Here is an 18,639-nt window from a genome sequence, read left to right as displayed (position 1 = left end):
ATGCAGGAGGCAGCCAATTGATGATTCTCTCTCATCATTGATGTTTCTATCTCTACCTCTCCTTTCTCCCTTCCTCTCTGAAATCAATAAAAATGTATTTTTTTTTTAAATAAAGAAGGCCTTATTCATGGTTCCCCCTTCCATGACAATCATGTAAACAAATGGATATAACTCAAGCTCCTTGTTTAAAAAAAAAAAAAGAAATACAGGTTCTATCACATAATCAAATGCCTATAAAAAGGATTTGAAGCAAGATTAAGATTTTATCAAAGATTGAGAAAAAAAGGTATTTTTTGATAAAAATATTTTTAAACCTCTTTTAAAAGTCAAAGCACATATTTTATTTGAGCCCAGTTCTCATGGTATTTTTAAAGTTGATAAGTTTAGGTCCATATCGATAAGCTGTAAATGTATCATACATTCAAATAAGTTATAATTTCTATGATTTCATACAAAGTTTGTCTCATGAAATTGTTAAAAGTTGACTTTTAGGAGCTAATAGACAATTTGTTAAACAAGCAAAGCAAATTGATACCCTCAAATTATAAGAACTAAAACCAATAAATTAAATATTTTAAATTATCTAGGAAAAGAAGCAAAGATTTCATTTTTATATCACTACCAAGCCTATCAAAACTATAATAATGAAAACTGGGCTCTGGCCAGTATGGCACAGGTGGTTGAGCATCATCCCATGCATCGAGAGGTTGCAGGTTCGATTCCCGGTCAGGGCACCTGCCCGGATTGTGGGCTCAAATCCCCAATAGGGAGGGTGCAGGAGGCAGCGATGGATGATGCTTCTCTCTGATCAATGTTTCTATCTCTCTACCCCTTTCCTTTGCTCCTTCTATAAAAATCAATAAAGAAGCATTTTTTTAAAAATCAAGTAAGTTCAACACTGAAGATAATTCTAAATTTATAAAAATTTCTCAAAAAAAAAAAAAAAAGTACACTCTTCCTCAAACCTAGGCTCAAAAGTCCTAAAATCAATATAAGCAAACTAAATCTATTATATATAGCCAAAACCGGTTTGGCTCAGTGGTAGAGCGTCGACCTGTGGGCTGAAAGGTCCCAGGTTCGATTCCCGTCAAGGGCATGTACCTTGGTTGCGGGCACATCCCCAGTAGGGGGTGTGCAAGAGGCAGCTGATGGATGATTCTCTCTCATCGATGTTTCTAACTCTCTATCCCTCTCTCTTCCTCTCTGTAAAAAATTAATAAAATATATTTTTAAAAAATAAAATAAAATAAATCTATTATATATATAGTTCATAACTAATTAGGACTTATTCTATAAATCCAACATTGCTATAATATTAGAAAATTTATTAACATAAGTACCACATTAATAAATTAAAAAGTACAATCCAATATATACAGTAAAATCAACATCAGTTTGTGAGTTTTTTTAATTAAGAAGCTAGAATTGCAAGAGAGTTCCTAAACTTGATAAAGATAATTTACAAAACAAAACTTTAGAGAAGCGTCATAATTAACTGTGGAATGTTGATATCCTTTACTTTAAGGGCAGGAAACAAAACAAGAAGGCTTAAAGCTTATTATCTCTAGAGAGCCTAGTCAGGAACAAAGGATAATAATAATAATAATAATAATAATAATAATAATCTCTATATGTAAATGCCTAAGTGACTGATCTACCGATCACTATAACACTCACTGACCACCAGGGGGCAAATGCTCAACGCAAGAGCTTTCCCCTTGTGGTCAGTGCACTCCCACAGCCAACCTCCCAGGGCCCCTCCCCCCTCTGGCCAACCTCCCGTGGTCCCAATGGCCCCAATAGCTGTCCAGGCCGAGGCACCTCACTCATGCACAAATTCGTGTCATGGGCTTCTAGCAATGACAGAAAAAACAGATGTCCCAGGCTGAAGAAAAGTAAATGCATATGGAGAAATGAGCCAGGCAGATTCTTGGGGAGCCAGTCCAACACGGCACAAAAACATGCCTAGGGTGCTAAAATATAACTGCAAATGCCGTAAAAAGGAAAATTAATTACATGTTCATTAGAACTCTTCTTAGTGAGATTAGAGTATGTAGGCTTGAAGAACACAGAAGCCATTTAGAACTGAGAGTAAGACTCCAGGGGACCAGCATGAGAAGCACAGATGGTCACTAAACTGCCTTCTAATGCGAGTGGGACCGTAACTACGAAGACTGGGTCCTGTCAAGAGAGGTCTGCAAATTTGGAGCCAGCGGTGCATTATCTGGGACAACAGAAGAGAGGCTGAGTTAATAATACCATCCAGGATCTTAATTCCCTGTCACTCCCAAGTGATTTCTTCTCTGGGAAAGTGCTTAAATGTAATTAAAGAATCCTGAGTGCAAGTTATTGGCCTTCCCATGGGCGCCTGTGTACTTTGGCGTGGTTTCTGTGAGTGGAAGCAGAGTAATGAGAAAGAGGGACTTAAAGACCATTGGTAAAGAAGACTGGTGAAGTAGGGACAGCTGACAAGACAAGAACTAGTAGAAATTATCAGTCCACAAGAAGGATAAACTGGGACGGAGGGAAGGAGGACAGTAGGAAGGCTGTTGCAGGGCACAGCTGAACCAGGGCAAAAGAGAAAAAGGGATGCAATACACAATATTATGATCATACACTTTGTTTGCATTTATTTTATTCACAACTTCCTGGTTTTAACATTTTTATCCTATGCTATTCTTAGACTTTTCTAGTTTTGTATAGAATTTTAAAATTCATTTAGATGTCACTATCTAGAACTTGGAAAGTCTTTTTTATTCATGTTTTAAATTTATTTTTTTTAATCCTCATCAGAGGATATTCTCCCATAGGTTTTTAGAGAGAGTGGAAGAGAGAGGGAAAGACAGAGAGAAATATCCATGTGAGAGAAACAAATCAATTAGTTGCCTTCTGCACATGCCCTGAGCAGGGCCTTAGCTGGGGAGAAGCCTGCAACCAAGGTACATGCCCTTGACCAGAATCAAACCCTTCGGTCCACAGGCAGAAGCTCTAACCACTGTGCAAAACCAGCTAGGACTGGAAAGTCTTTTTTAAATGGAGTCAGAGTAGAGAATACTAAGTCAATGTTTTACAAAAGAGTCGGAAAACCTCCTTTGTTTTCTTTCCTTTCAGTGGTATTCTCCTTTGATTTGCTTTTCCCTCCCAAAGCACCTTGGGTCTCACGCTTTTTATAGTCAAATTTTTACCTGGTGAGATGTGACCAATGTATTATGAATAATTCAGCATCAGTTTTTGATTATTTTTACTGCAGATGTTACTTTTGCTGAAGCTCACCTACTTTATACAAGGTTATCACACAAGATTTTGTCATGAAAACATAACACACAGGTGACAGGTCTATAGAATTCTTGCCTCTTGATTGGCTGTTCCCAGCTTGTCTTCCAGTTCCTTCTTCAAGTTTTCTAGCTCTCGTTGAAGCTGACTTTTATCCTCTTCTAGGTTTAGTTTCTCCTTTTTATATTGTTCCTCCAATTCCTTAAGAAAATAAAAATGTTAAAAAAAATGAACAAAATTTCAAATATTGTATACTTCAAATATTTCCAAGAAAAAGACTATTCAGTTTATATTTTGAAAGTTTATTCTCCAAATTAGCCTTACCTATAATTAATATAAAAATTAATAGTGAATCAAATTAATCCTGGGGGCTTACATTTTGTCATTCTGAATAACTTATGGTGTAGTAGTTAAATAATTTTTTTAATCCTTACCTGAGGATATTTTTCCTTTTTTTTTTTTTAGGGAGTGGAAGAGAGAGGGAAAGACAGGAATATGATGTGAAGGAAACACATTAATTGGTTGCCTCCTGCATGTGCCCCAACCAGGGCCAGACCGGAGAGGAGCCTACAACCAAGGCACATGCCCTTGACTGGAATCGAACCCGGAACCCTTCAGTCCGCAGGTCGATGCTCTATCCACTAAGCCAAACTGACTAGAGTTAAATAATTTTTTAAATGATAAGAATATTTGGTCTAGATCAAAATGTAGTAAACACACACACACACACACACACACACACACACAAGTATGTTTTATAAATGATAAATTGATGAGATAAGAAAAAATTCTGTCTCTTGAATACAGAATTATTTTATATTTACATTATTAAAAAATCTTATAACACTCTGGACTCAGTGCTAGACTGGGACATAGTGAAAAGTTAACAAGTATAGAGTCAAGACATCTGAAGAAAATACCAGCAAAACTGATACTTATGGAAGAACACCTACTATTTGCCAGGCATGTATTTAATACCTGGGATACAAATGCAATGAGTCATGGTGCCTACCTTTCATAAGGTCATGGTATCAGGCAATTAAGGAATATGTGATTAACATCTGACGCCTATGGGAAGTACTGGCGTGTATGGATGGGGAACTAGCTCTGGCTTAGTGAGGAAACCTGCATAAAGCAGTTTCTAAGTGCATTCTGAAGGAGGGCACCAGTCAGAAAAGATGCTGAAACAAGAGGGGAAAGTTGCATTTAGGCAGAAGAAAAAGCAAGTGCAAAAACCCCGGAGGTACAAAAGTCGTTTAACACTTTACAGAAGTAAGGTGAGAAGAGTAGAAAATGGGGTTCTGTGTCGAGACTGCAGGTTGGATGATGGGCTGAGGTGACGCACAGGACTCAGCATGAAGTCACACTCACAGCTACGATGACCGCAAAAGCACAGAGGACACAATCGTCAGAGGGAAAAGGCACGTGGGTCAGAGCGCAGGAAACCAGCAGAGCTTACACAGCCCTCTCACACAGGCCTCTTGGCATGCTGTGAGCACACGTGTGGAATGTCACCCCCGGGAACGGTCCCAGGGGCTCAGTGCTCAGGCAGGCAAGCAGGCACAGCCTGACTGGCATGCACCAGATTCCCAGCCTCTGAGGACGAAAGCAGCTGTTCAGCACACACCATGTTGTTTGCATAAACAGTTTAGGCACAGTGAGCCGGGCTTATCAGGATTGGTGGTAATCCTCCAAAAATTCAAGTTCCTAGTTACATGCCAGGGCCAGTCACACGTGCCTCTGTAAGGATGGCAGCGTCAGGCCCGAGTTAAGTCTTTTCTGCGTGGATTCTGTGCTTATGCACTTGCTGACTTTCAAATGGGTGGGGAAATCAGAGTTACAAAGGAAAATATGCAGTAGTCCTCCCTTATCTGCGGTTTTGGTTTCTGTGGTTTGTTACCTGTGTTCAACCACAGTCAGGGATATTAAATAGAAAATTGCAGAACAACTCAGTTTTAAATTGTGCACTGTTCTGAATAGTGTTATGAAATCTCACGATCCCCCACTGAGTCCTCCTCCCAGTGAGAATCATCCCTTTATCCAGGGTATTGATGCTGAATCCACTCCCGCCCATTAGTCCCTTAGTAGCCGTCCTTGTGATAAAGTAACAAGGAATATATATAAGAAAGCTCTTCGTAAGCTGAAAACTGCTATCAGATGAAGCATATGAGCACCATCACTAATACATGCCCACGTGATGCGGTGTTAAATGCCTCAGGGTTTGATATCTGAGACCTGAGTTCAAGGTCCTTCTTCCTAGTTGCATGAGCTTGAGGAAGTGTTTAACTTCTCTATGCCCCCATCACTTCTTCTGTAAAATGGGTAGACCAGTGCTATAAGGATTAAATGAAAAGGGGATTAAACGAAAGACATCACTGCAGTGTCTGGCACACAGTGAGAAATATTAATATTCAACATTTATTTATCACTATATGACAGGACATGCCTGGATTCTTTTTCCTTTTTTAATATATATTCTTGATTTCAGAGAGGAAGGGAGAGGGAGAAAAAGATAGAAACATCAATGATGAGAGAGAATCATTGTTTGGATGCCTCCTACATACTCCACACTGGGGGTCGAACCCACAACCTAGGTATGTGCCCTGACCGGGAATCAAACCGTTACCTCCCGGTTCATAGGTTGATGGACTGGGTTCTTAACACTTTATCTCACGTCACCCTCACAGGAGCATTATAAGATGGGTCTTACGTTGGTCAGATGAGGAGCCTGAGGCATAGCTTTTGGGCCCCAAGTTCAGGCAGTTAGGAAGCAAAGGGCTCGGTGTAAGGCCCAGACACCATGTGTCAGACACCTTGCTCTTTCTACTACGCAACACTGTCTGTCAGCGCATTACTATCAGTAAGTTGAGTACTTCATTGAGTGGAAGCAAAACAAGTCCTTTTCCCGGGGAAAGGGGCCGCAGAGAGGGAGCACTTCATCCGGCTGAGGCTCCCTGAGGGGCACCCCTAAGCTGCCGTCTCATGAAGAGAAAGCTCGAGATGCAGGGAGTATTTCTAGGATGGCTTATACAAAATAGAAAAGCCTGCCCTGACCGGTTTGGCTCAGTGGATAGAGCCATCGGTCTGCGGACTGAAGGGTCCCAGGTTCAATTCCAGTCAAGGGCATGTACCTTGGTTGCAGGAACATCTCCACTAGGGGGTGTGTAGGAGGCAGCTGATGGATGTTTCTCTCTCATTGATGTTTCTAACTATCTCTCTCCCTTCCCCTCTGTTAAAATGTCAATAAAATATATTTTTAAAAAACAGAAATGCCTCATAGCAACTTAATAATCCGTATCCCACATCAAGAGCTCTTATGTACATTATTCTTTGAGCCAAGATTTACAGAGTGATCACCAGACAGTGGCCATCAAAATGAACTCCATCAGTACTCCACAGCCAAGGTCCCATTGGGTATTCCAGGAACTCCACTGACTTACATGCCATCCTAAATTGCATTTTTAACTCACCATTTGCAGTTTGTTCTTGTCCCTGATTGCATTGCTGTGGGCAGCCTCAATGGCCATGTGGTGCTTCCATGCCAATTCTTCCAAAGTCTTAGAATGGGCCTCGTTTAACTGAGCCACCTCCCCTTCCAATCTGTTTTGCAGGTTTTTTAGCTCCAATTCATAATACTCTTGCTGGGTTTTATTTGCTTCATTTACTTTCTAAAATTAAAACAAATAAACATCAATACATTGGCACCTGCTTTTTCCATCACTGCTATCAGTACGCTGAATACCCAGTAAACAGGTGAACTGGAATGAATTGAGAGCCACTGGGTTCAGACTATGGAAAGGGTGTTCTGAGAAAACGGCAGGGTGGCATAGGCAAAAGAAATAACTTTAAAGCAAGGGATAAAGTAGACTAATAGAAGGTTAGAACCAAATGTGAATTAGCACAACCGCACACGGAAGAGAGAAAGGCTTCCTATATGTCAAAGTTGAACATACTGGTAAAATGGCACACCAATTTACCCACTCAAATGACATTACTCAATATAATTTTATTGAGTGCCAATTATATACCTTTATGCATTCAGTCTAATGACAAAAAGTCAAAAGATAGTGGTGATATAACTACTGTATAATTTCTATGACGGAAGTGTGCATCACATGTTGTGAGATTATACAGGAAAGGAGCCTAACCTGAATATGTGTGTGTGTGTGTGTGTGTGTGTGTGCGTGTGTGTGTAAGAGAGGGGGAGAGAGAGAGATCGGGGCAAGCTTTTCAGAAGAGGAAACATTTGAGCTCATGATGATTACATGATCTCTCCTTTACATTCTTACAAGCCCATCAGGAAACTAGAGATGAGAAAATTTCACACCTAGATCTGATGTCAAAAGCCTGCATTTATAGCCATGTATAGCATTTTGAAAGGTGAGAGGTAGTTAAGCAGGTGGCAAAGTTTAGGTGTGGACAGAACATAAGATATAAGGCTGGGCCGAAAACGGTTTGGTTCAGTGGATAGAGGGTCAGCCTGAAGACTGAAAGGTCCGGGTTCGATTCCGGTCAAGGGCATGTGCCTTGGTTGCATGCACATCCCCAGTAGGGGGTGTGCAAGAGGCAGCTGATCGATGATTCTCTCTCATCGATGTTTCTAACTATCCCTCTCCCTTTCTCTCTGTAAAAAATCAATAATATATATTTTTTTAAAAACAAACACACACACACACACACACAAAAAAAAAAAAAAAAAAAAAAACAACAACAACAACAACAAAAAACATCAATCATCTTGGCAGTAGGCTGCTGAGCTGACCCAAGGCTACGGGTAGAGCGGGTAGGAGGTTGTAACCGTAATCCAGACAAGAAATGACAGGTGCCTAAATCTAGCTTCATTGAATGGGTATGTAGAGGAGAGGATGGGATAAAAATACATTGAGGGAGCAGAACCGATGGACCTTAGCAACAGATAAGTAATCAAAATAACTCCCAGGGCTCTGATTTACCAAATTAGAGAGACTGTAGTGCTACTTGTCCTGTGGAGAGGACGAAGTTCTAGGCGTGGCGACTTGATACGTTTGTGAGGTACAGTGGGAGTTAGATACACAGGATTCAGGTTGAGGGAAAAGATCTGACCTAGACCAACAGAGTTGGGAGCTGCCGCTGACGTTCCTGAAATGGATGAGCGTGTAGAAGGGGATGAAAATGCGAGGCGACATCACTGGTAAGGGAACAGACAGAGAAGGGACGCTCACAAACAAGCCTGTCAGGCCAGGAGGCGGGAAGAACACAGAGAGAGCGTGAAACACCCAAAGAGAGGCAATGTACGCCAGGGAGGAGAAGTGCCACGGCAGGACACGGTCCGCCACGTCCAGCAACCAGGGTGCCCCCGGAGGGCGCGGGCAGTGCAGGTTCTGTGCAGTGGTGGTGAGAGGAACCAGACAGCACACGGGCAGGGAGTGAGTGGGAGGTGAGCAGGGGGCAAAGACAGACATTTTTCAATATGCGTGGTTGTTGAGGGGAGAAAAAAGAGTGTCCAGGACTCCCACTTGGTATTGTAGACATCTGGAAAACTGGAATACATATTCAGAATTACTCTACAAATGAGATGTCTTACATGTTTAGTCTAGTATACGAATGTTCAGAGCTCGATGTTTGGTAGCCTTTTCAGTTTTATTGAAATTTCCTAGGTATTTATGTGATAATACGTTTCATCCATAGCAAACCAAATACAATTAACCACGTATGTACACTCCACTCAAATAAGAGTCTATTCGGTTTGGAATCGGTTTAAATGTCTTACGTTTTTACATTATAAATCATTACTGACAATATTCTGAATATACACACACAAATGAGATAGTATAGATTTACACCTTCTTTCCTGGAACAAAACTACTGGAGTGAAGAAATAGACTGAAAAGAGGAAAACTGAACTGTTCTTCCTCTCCTCTCCTGGGGAAGGGCGTCCTCTTTCCATTTTACCTTCTCCAGTTCCAGGATCTGCTGCTTCTGCTCTTCATCCAGACTCAGGGTTTTGCTTTGCAAAAAATGTTTTTCTTCTTCAAGCTGGGATAATCTCTCACTGGCCCTTGATTTTTCTGATTCTAGATCTTTAATTGTGATCTCCTGGTTCATTTGAGTTGCTTGAAGCATTCCAATATGACCTACTCCCCAAAAGAAAAACCCTCCGATTTAAAATCCATTGCACCGTGGTATAAAGCAGTCTATATTTATGGACACAATTGTGTTTGATAGCTTAGTGAAGTCAATGGTCTGCATGTACACATAGCTCTTTTATTTCTTCAATATATAAAACTGAAATATCTGCCATGGGAATACTTCATACCCAAGTAGAAAAAAAAATTAAATTAGAAAGAAGTGCACTGATATTGCTCCCTGCACCAGGACTATACCACTTGCTTTTTTAAGATTTCAAACCATACAAATTGAAGCAGAAGCAACTCCTTGGGGAGGGAATAAAATATTAGGAGGATGTGCCAAGATTATGGTACCAGAATGGGTAATCTGTTTTTTCTAATACCTTCTTTTTCCAAATTCTAGCATGAAGAAGAAATCTGTATGCAGGGAATGAAGATGGCAGACAGCAGTTTGATTGAAAGCGAATTTGTTTTAGACAAGATAAAGAACTAAGGTGGAGTAGAAGACAGATAAAGTCAGCAATGTTATGAAAAAGTAAAATAAATGACAACAGTAAAGGAAAAAGGAGGGGGAATAGGGAGAGAGATGAAAAGTGAGTGTGATTAGAAAGGTATTGAATATACACACTCACAGACAACACGATGGTGGTTACCAGCGGGGAAGGGGGTGGGAGGAGAATGAAGAGGTTAAAAATTTCCTACGTATTTTTACACAGGAAAATGTATGTAAAGTCTAGTCTGCAGCAAAGGCAGATTGGACTTTGGGCTGTGAACACACAATGCAGTACAGAGATGATGCTTTATAGAACTAAACAGTTGGAACTTATGTAATGTTATTCACAAGTGTCACCCAATAACTTTAATAAAAAATTTTATAAAGTGAGTGTGAGATTAAAAAAAAAAAAAAAAAAAGCATGGAAAAGCATGAAAGCATGTGTTGGGGCAGTTCTCAAGGCGCCCTGCACCAGCAGCACCTGGAACTCACTCCAGTTCAAAATGACGCTCCCCCAGCCCTACTGCACTGGAGACTGGGACTAGAGCCCAGCATCTGCGGTTGTACACGCCCTCCCGGTGATTTCTATACATGCTACTTTAGGGGAAAAAACTGTTCCTTTAGGGAAAGGGTAATCTGGGACTCACTGATGAACCATCCAATCAGGAGACATCTGCAAAGAACTAGTCCCAATGGTTTCACCTGGCCCACTGAACACTCAGGCTAAATATAACTTCAGAACTGACGTGGGCCACCTCATCCTCTGACAAGGACTAGGAAATCAGCACCACAGCCACGCCAGAAGGGGCAAGGCAGCTTCAGTACATAAAGTGGTCCTTATTAATAAGTAAAAACGGTGGTGCTGTAATTTACATATGGTCCCACTAATTTACATACTTTACCATACATGTTTTTAATAGACACAACCTCTTAAGAGTGCATTTAAAAAAAAATGTTTTGTAATTGGTTTTAGAGAAAGAGGAAGGGAGAGGGAAAGAGGGAAAGGGAGAGGGAGAGAGAGAGAGAAACATCAGTAGGTTGCCTCCTGACCGGATATTTAACTGGTGACTCTTTGGGGCATGGGGTGTACTCAACCCACTGAGCCACCCCGGCCAGGGCTTGGACTGCATTTTTTATTTTAGTGTCTGGCTTCCTGGTGCCTTAACAATTGCTAACTCTTTTATTAATTTTTTCTATAAAAATACCCATTTCTAAAACTAAGTTATCAGTTGCTTATTTATGACTGACGAATAAGATATCAGAGTCCGTTAACATAGACTCTAAATAATTTTAAAACATTATAAGAATTTTGTCTTGAATGAACATTTAAGCATTGTTTTTTTTCTGAGGAATCACCAAGGACGAGGGTCAGACATACTGGCTTTGAGGACAAGGTCGGAAGCTTGCTGTTGCAAACGCTCTCTGGCTGCTGCCAGCTCACTTTCCACTTCCTTGTGCTTGCTTAACAAAGCCATCTCTCCCTGCTTGGCATCGTCAAGCTGTTTCTGAAGACCCTAAGAAAGATCAAGTAGCCGTTACTAATATGCCAGAATGATGCTAAGCTAAATAATTAAATTATAAGCATCAACAACCTAATATATATATATATATATATATATATATATATATATATAATATATATTATTGATTTCAGAGAGAGGAAGGGAGAGGGAGAGATGCAAGCACCAGTGATGAGAGAGAAATCATTAATCGGTTACTCCCAAATGCCCTTTATTGGGGAGAGAGCCTGCAGCCCAGGCATGCGCCCTGACCTCCTGGTTTCTGGTTGAGGCTCAACCACTTAGCCACACTGGCCAGGCAGCATCAACAACTTCTAATTCAAAAATCACACGTAGCAGTACCAAGTTTTAAATCTGTTTGGCGGGTGACACTTATAACCATTTTTAATGAAGGGGAAAAAAAACCCACAAGTGATCTCAAAGCCCAATATTTTTAACAGTCCCAAAGCGCTTATGGAAAATATTAACACGTTATTTAAATAAAACTCTTTTGTAGAAAACACTGAGCAAGATTTAAAATTATTGCTTGGGCCTTTAATATCTTTTCAGGCCTTGTGGGGCCTGCAGCTCTAGTAGAAAATGGTAATAACTACAAGGTAGCAAAGATGACCCCTCTATTGGTTTTTCCAAAAAAAAAAAGAACAGAAAAAAGCAAAATGGGGCGGGGGGGGGGGGGGGGGGAAGAGAGAGAAAGTTAAAGTATTCTCACTGAAAAGACAAAGGAAACTGGGGGGTGGGGGTGGGGGGGAATCCCTGTGTTGGAAATATTCTTCTTCACTCACCTGAACACTGTTCTCCGCGGTGACAAGGGCTGCCTGAAGCTTTTGGCATTTGTCCCGGAGACTCCCCGCTTCATCCTGAACCATCTGTAACTCCGTCTTCAGTTTCCCTATGGTTTTCCGTAAAACTGCTTCTTGTGCCTGAAATTCTTTCCTGAGGTCGGCTTCCTTTTCTTTGCTAGCCTTCAGGCTTTCTGCGGTGAAGAGCTGTGACCTCTTCAAGGTGTCCAGCTCATGCTCATAGAAGGACTGAGCCTTATTCAACTTGGCTTCGTAATCCTCAATGAGCCTTTGCCGCTCCAGTTTCAGCTCTGCCAGGGTTTTGTTGAGGGTCTCCACCTCCACTCCCAGCGGGTCCCCCTCCTCCTCCTGCCCGTTGGGCCCCGGGGCGCTGGCCTCCTGCTGTGCCTGCAGCAGCTCCTGGATCTCCCTCCGGTGAGTGGTCCGCAAGTCTTCCAGCGCCAACCTTTTGTCCTTTTCAAACTGTACCTGGAGCTGCCCAAAGCTCCGCAACCTTTCTTCAAACTTCCTCCTGATCTCCTCCACCTCCCTGGCCATGGTGACCACGCGCTGGACGTGCTGGGCCTCCGCACAGAGCTGCGTGTCCTCCACGCGGTGCTTGTAGGCCTCGAACTCGGCCAACGCCTGCTGCTTCACCTTCACGTGCTCCTCCAGGGACGCTTCCAGCGCCTGGATCTTTCTCTTCAGGTCTGACTCCTCCGTCACCTTGCTCTTATACTGCAGGATCTTTTCTCTGGTTTCGGCGAGAATTTGCTGGACTTCTTCCTCGTGAGCATCTTTGAGGGCCTGAATCGCACACTCGTGCTCATCGTTTTTTGTGTTCAGGGCGTATATCACCTGCACGGTGTGAGAGAAGAAAGGAGAAAATTTCAGGGAGCGTACACTTTTTATTTTTTGCTTACCTCAGTTTTATTGATTTCTTTTTCTAACTTGAAGTTGATTCTTTCATTTGGATTGACAATTTTCTATGCACTGGATACTGACCGATAGATATTACATGCCGAAACGTCATGCATCGTTTTTGAACTCATAGATCGATTTCTTTAGCCAGCTGTTTTCTTAGAACAATCTTAAGATATGCATCGGAAGACTTTTTAATTAGGAGTTCAAAACGCTCAAAATGAAGAATGTTTTACTACAAATGAAACAGCGAGGAGGAAAGAGACAAAGGAGGCCACCTGGTCTGTGAGAAGGGAGTTTTCCTACAGCCCAGGCTAGCTTCCCGGGGGCGGTGGTGGATCAGGAAAAACCCTCACAGAAAATCTCTGGTCTGCATGCATATAAGCAGAACCAATGGACGCAAAACACTGGGGGGTGAGGGCAGGTATGGGAGTGGGGTGGGGAGGGGCAATGAGAAGATATTTACACATGTAATACCTTAATTTAAAAATGGGGGGGAAAAAGAAATAAAATTGAATGAGAGGGGAAAGAAAGAAAAGGAAAGAAGGAAGGAAGGAGGGAAGGAAGGAGGGAAGGGAGGGAGGGAGGGAGGGAGGAAGGGAGGGAGGAAGGAAGGAGGGAAGGAAGAAGGGAAGGGAGGGAGGGAGGGAGGGAGGGAAGGGAGGGAGGGAGGGAGGGAGGGAGGGAGGGAGGAAGGATAGAAAACCTCTGCCCCCCACTGGTGGCCTAGAAAGCAGCTTTGCATGAGTGGGGGCTCTGGGCCCTAAGCCTTCCCCAAGGCCTCTTCTGCCTGTTTAGTATTCAATCCATTTGAAATTTAGAAATTTCCTTTTCTAATTCCCGAAGGTTTTTAAAGCCAGATCCTCCTCTCTCCCCAGGGATCTCCTTACATGTTCTAATTAGCACTTTGCTGCTCACATATCAAGTTTGACTCATCGCCTCACTTTCCCTCGGCCCCCACGCAAGGCGGTTTCCTGCAGCCAAGCGTTCTGGGTCCGGGCCTTTACTTCCATTTCAGTCCCGGGTCTTAATGACTCCACTGAGGCAGCCCCAACCTTCATCCCAAATGGCTATATGTTCCCTTTATAGCAGCACTCCCGTTCCTCTTTCTTCCCTGACATCCCCCATCCTACCCCTTGCGGTCCCACAGTGCACTCTTCGTAACTATTATTTAAGGCTTCAGAGATGTGCCCACTGTCACCTGAAGAAAAAAGGAGGGATTACACAATGCAATCACCCAGAAGCCAAGAGGCAGTGTCCTGGGGCTCTGCGCTTTTTAATGTGCTCTTACTCCGGCTTTAGAAATGAGCCCCAGCACCAAACAGCAGACACTGCAATTAAGATGCAAAAGCCTTGTCGTTCTGGTGCTTATGTAACCTGAGGCAATTAGGCAGACTACCTGGCTCTTCACGTTATCCTGGAAGCTCTAGATCCTACTTCGGAATCCGGGCTGTCCCCTGCTGGGCCCACAGCTGCACCTGCGGAAGGAAGGCACACTTCCGGCCTCTCCACACGGGGCTGTGCTGCAGACCCAGCCCCCTGTCCGCATCCTCGCTTGGCCTGCCGGAACTATCCCGTGAGATCTACTCAGACCAAAGGTAAAGAGACTGAGGAATGACGGGACCCCCAGCTGTCTTTCTCCTCCGAGGTCCACAGGAAAATAGGGGTACAGAAGGGAAATAAATGCTTATTCATAGTCTTTATCTTTAGTTACCATAATTCCAAACCCCAAGTTATGTCCCTAGTGAGCTAACACAGGTCCCCTGGAGGCCTCCTTTCACTTACACAGTTATAGATCCCGGAAAGTTGCATGGCTCTCTAGTGCCTCTCCGGGGTCAGACCTGCCTACCATGCTGATGGCCACAAAAGACTGGGGCATGATGAAAACACAGGCCAGCCAGCCGGAGAGAAGTCCAGGTGACAGGATGCTAGAGCAGAGCTGGTCGTGGCCCCAGGTCTGTTATGCATCGTCTTATTTATTTATTTATTTCAGTAAGCACATGGAAGGGAAAGTGATCATCCAAAGAGATGGAATCTCCAGAGAAAAACAAGTCACACCATTAACACTTTGCTCAAGGTAATGATCTTGAAAAGGAACAGTCCATGGTGGAATACCATCTAATTGGTGATGAAATGTGGAGGGAGACCATATATGAGCGTTTCCTTGTCAGTAATTTATTGAAATGCTTTTCTTTTTCCCCCCCTAATATTTAATTTTACTCCAGTCTTTCAAGAATCAGCGCAAGTCCTGAATCCTTTTATAAGTCTTGCCAGACCACCCAAGACCATCCAAACCCATGGGAGTGTCGTCTTCCTTTACATTCAGCACTCCCATTTCCTTCACCGCACTCATCCCTGAAACTCAACGAATGTTAGGATAATTATATATATAATTTATGTATACATATGTATATATATTTATGTACTTATTTATTTGGCGGGGGGAGTCTTGAAAACAGGCTGGAAAGTTGTATAAGGATATGAAAGAGCCTGGGAATGTAGCTGGTGGTACAAAAAGCCCAGTAGTACACACAAGTGTGAATAAATGTAATAAAAGGTTAAATTAAACAGGACGGAAGTAGGAATGATAGCATTAAGTTAGAAAGAATAAGAAAAGGAACCAAAACATCTGACAAATAAGAGAAAAACAGTATGGTGAGGAGCTCTAGTTCACTTTATATTCAAATGCCAGGGTCAGCAAACTAGAGCTTGCAGGCAAACCATGGCCGCTGCCGCTGCGGCTCTGGAGTGGCGTTTTATCAGCGCCCAGTCTGCCCATTCGTGGATGTACGGCAGAGCTCTCTTATCCGCAGGAAATACATCCCAAGGCCCTCAGCGGGTGCCTGACACTGCAAATAGTCCTGAACCCCGTATATACAATGTAATTTCCTGTACATACCTACCTGTGATAAAGTTTCATGCATACATTTGGCATGGCAGGAGATTAACAATAATAATAATATAGAACAATTATAATCATAGACTGTAATAAATATTATGTGAATGTGGTCTCTCTCTTAAAAATGATTTATGGCACCAGATGTACAGCACGGATAAGCTGGACTAAGGGATGATGCACATCCCAGACAGCTTGGAGTGGACAACACGAGATTTCATCATGCTGCTCACAGTGGTGAATAACTTAAAACTTATGAATTATTTATTTCCAGAATTTTCCATTTAATATTTCCGGGCTGTGGTTAACCATAGGTAACTGAAATCTCAGAAGAGGGAACTGGACAAGGGGGACTACTGTGTTACCTACAGCTGCTTTCCCACTCTAACAGCAGAACTGAGTAGTTGTGGCAAAGACCTTATTACCGACTTCTGATCTATATATATATAGACAGATATATATAGATAAAACTGGGAGCCACAAATAAATTTTAAAATCTCCATTCGCATCAACTCTATTTATTAGACCACTACAACTCACACACTGGAAGAATCAATTATATGATTTAAAAGTGTATTATATAAAAGAAATAAAATATTATAGTGGTCATATATTAATATTTCTTTCACAAAAAATGTTAAAATAAATTTCTAAAAACATAAAAAGTAACAATAAAAGGGTGGCAATCAATAAAAAATCAGTAGTGCTCTTGTAAATGACCTTTTGAAATACATCACTACTTAATTATATTATAGTAAAATAAGAATGCTATAGCCCGGCTGATGTGGCTCAGTGGATGAGCATCCATCTAGGAACCAGGAGGTCTCGGTTCGATTCCTCGTCAGGGCACATGTCTGGGTTGTAGGCTTAATCCCCAATGGAAGGCATGCAGGAGGCAGTTGATCCATGATTCTCTCTCTCATCATTGATGTTTTTCTCTCTCTTTCCCTTCCTCTTTCTGAAATCAATATATATTTTAAAAGAATGGTATATATAAATTTTCAAGTGAACCTTTATTAGAGGTAGTATCCTCTAACTGTTCACTTTTTTAAATAATTACAAAAGTAACCATTTATTAGTATCTTTCTCTGATTAGTCACTGTTTCTCAGACCAAGGTAATATAAATGTTCTATGTTCTTTAAACACATTGCATATGATTTGAAGCAGAAAAATTGATACAAACTGGATTGAGACCCTAAGTGAAATAATTTCTCCAAGCTTCATGTTTCTCAATGTTAAAGAGAGATCATATTTATTCTATTCTAGTGACGCTGCTAAAAGAACAATCTATCTTTGAAATTTTTAGAATAATGTTACATAAAGCTTTTTTTGAAAAATGTAAAGCAGTATAAAATGGTAAGGCTTTCTTGTCATTGCATAATTTACTTATAGAGAGAATGAGACTAATTTTAAAAGTAAGGGATCATAACCATCTATAACACTGGCTACTATTTTCCAAATAAGAAAAGGAAACTCTACTATTTCTTTCCATAAACTATTTTAAAAGACACTAAGAGTCATTTATAGTTTTCTGGGACTACGGCCATTCATGGAATGGAATAGCACAATCATTTCAGCAATTTCATGGTTCCACCTTATTCCAATAATGCATAATTTAGCTATACATTCCAAGGTGAATAAGCAATAGTGAGTAATTTTTACTTTTTTCTATGAAGATTTTCAGACAATCTTACCCACAGATTAAATGAGAATTCTAGCTCCCAGTTTAAAAAATGTCACAGAGGTAAAAACAAGTAATTTCTGAAATAGTTTTCATTACTGGCAGCTGCTATGGCCTGAATTGTGTCCCTTCCTCCAACCCCCAACCCTCCAATTCATGTTGAAACCCTAATCTCCAATGTGATGATATTAGGAAAAGCGGCCTTTGGGAGGTAATTCAGTTTAGGCAAGGTCATGAGGGTGGGCCTTCTTGGTGGATTAGTGCCTTTATAAGAAGAGAGACCAGAGAGCTTGCATCCTCTCTCTTTCTCTGCCATGCGTGGGCACAGTGAGAATGTCTATGTTGATCTGTTATGGAGATCAAGCTGACTGACACAATGGCAATACATACGTATATATGTTCCCACTAAAATCTAACCTTTAGTAATATAGTATATTCACTGAAAAGTATGTGTTACATCAGCTTTAAATATTTCAACAGGTTTAACACTGCTAAGACAAGGGAATCATTGAATAAATGATGCTACCTTCATACTTTTCACTCCGGTAGCTGTCATGAAACTATATCTCATTCTAAAAATATATATTTTCTATTGATTTTTTTTTATAGAGAGGAAGGTAGAGGGAGAGAGAGTTAAAAATATCGATGAGAGAGAAACATCGATCAGCTACCTCCTGTACACCCCCTACTGGGGATGTGCCCACAACCAAGGTACATGCTCTTGACCGGAATTGAACCTGGGGCCCTTGAGTCCGCAGGCAGATGCTCTATCCACTGAGCCAAACTGGCCAAGGCAAAACATATTTTATTTTGAAGAATATCTCATAATATAAGAGTTTATAATATAAGGCAAATATACAATGTTATATACAACTAGAGGCCCGGTGCATGAATTCATGCACGGGTGGGGTCCCTCAGCCTAGCCAGTGATCAGGCCTAAATGGGCATTTGGACATCCCTCAAGGGGT

The 18,639-nt window shown here is 41.6% G+C and overlaps 1 protein-coding gene across 9 annotated transcripts in view; it reads right to left on the bottom strand.

The window, feature by feature from the left end:
* Positions 1-18,639, bottom strand: part of FAM184A (family with sequence similarity 184 member A) — a 69,367-nt gene that overhangs the window by 28,829 nt on the left and 21,899 nt on the right. For 8 of the 9 annotated variants that reach the window (XM_084889934.1, XM_084889933.1, XM_084889929.1 and 5 more), the window contains exons 2-6: positions 12,176-13,030; positions 11,252-11,387; positions 9,205-9,386; positions 6,744-6,941; positions 3,352-3,474 (exon numbers count right to left, since the gene is read on the bottom strand). In XM_084889934.1, coding sequence (XP_084746060.1) covers positions 3,352-3,474; positions 6,744-6,941; positions 9,205-9,386; positions 11,252-11,387; positions 12,176-13,030 — 1,494 coding nt within the window. The remainder of the gene's footprint in view (positions 1-3,351; positions 3,475-6,743; positions 6,942-9,204; positions 9,387-11,251; positions 11,388-12,175; positions 13,031-18,639) is intronic. The other variant, XM_084889932.1, reaches the window with a different exon arrangement.

This window comes from Pipistrellus hanaki, assembly GCF_964339955.1.
Source record: "Pipistrellus hanaki genome assembly, chromosome: 7".
NCBI lineage: Eukaryota > Metazoa > Chordata > Mammalia > Chiroptera > Vespertilionidae > Pipistrellus > Pipistrellus hanaki.
The sequence above is the reverse complement of the archived record's forward strand: the minus strand, read 5'-3'. Positions and strand labels throughout refer to the sequence as shown.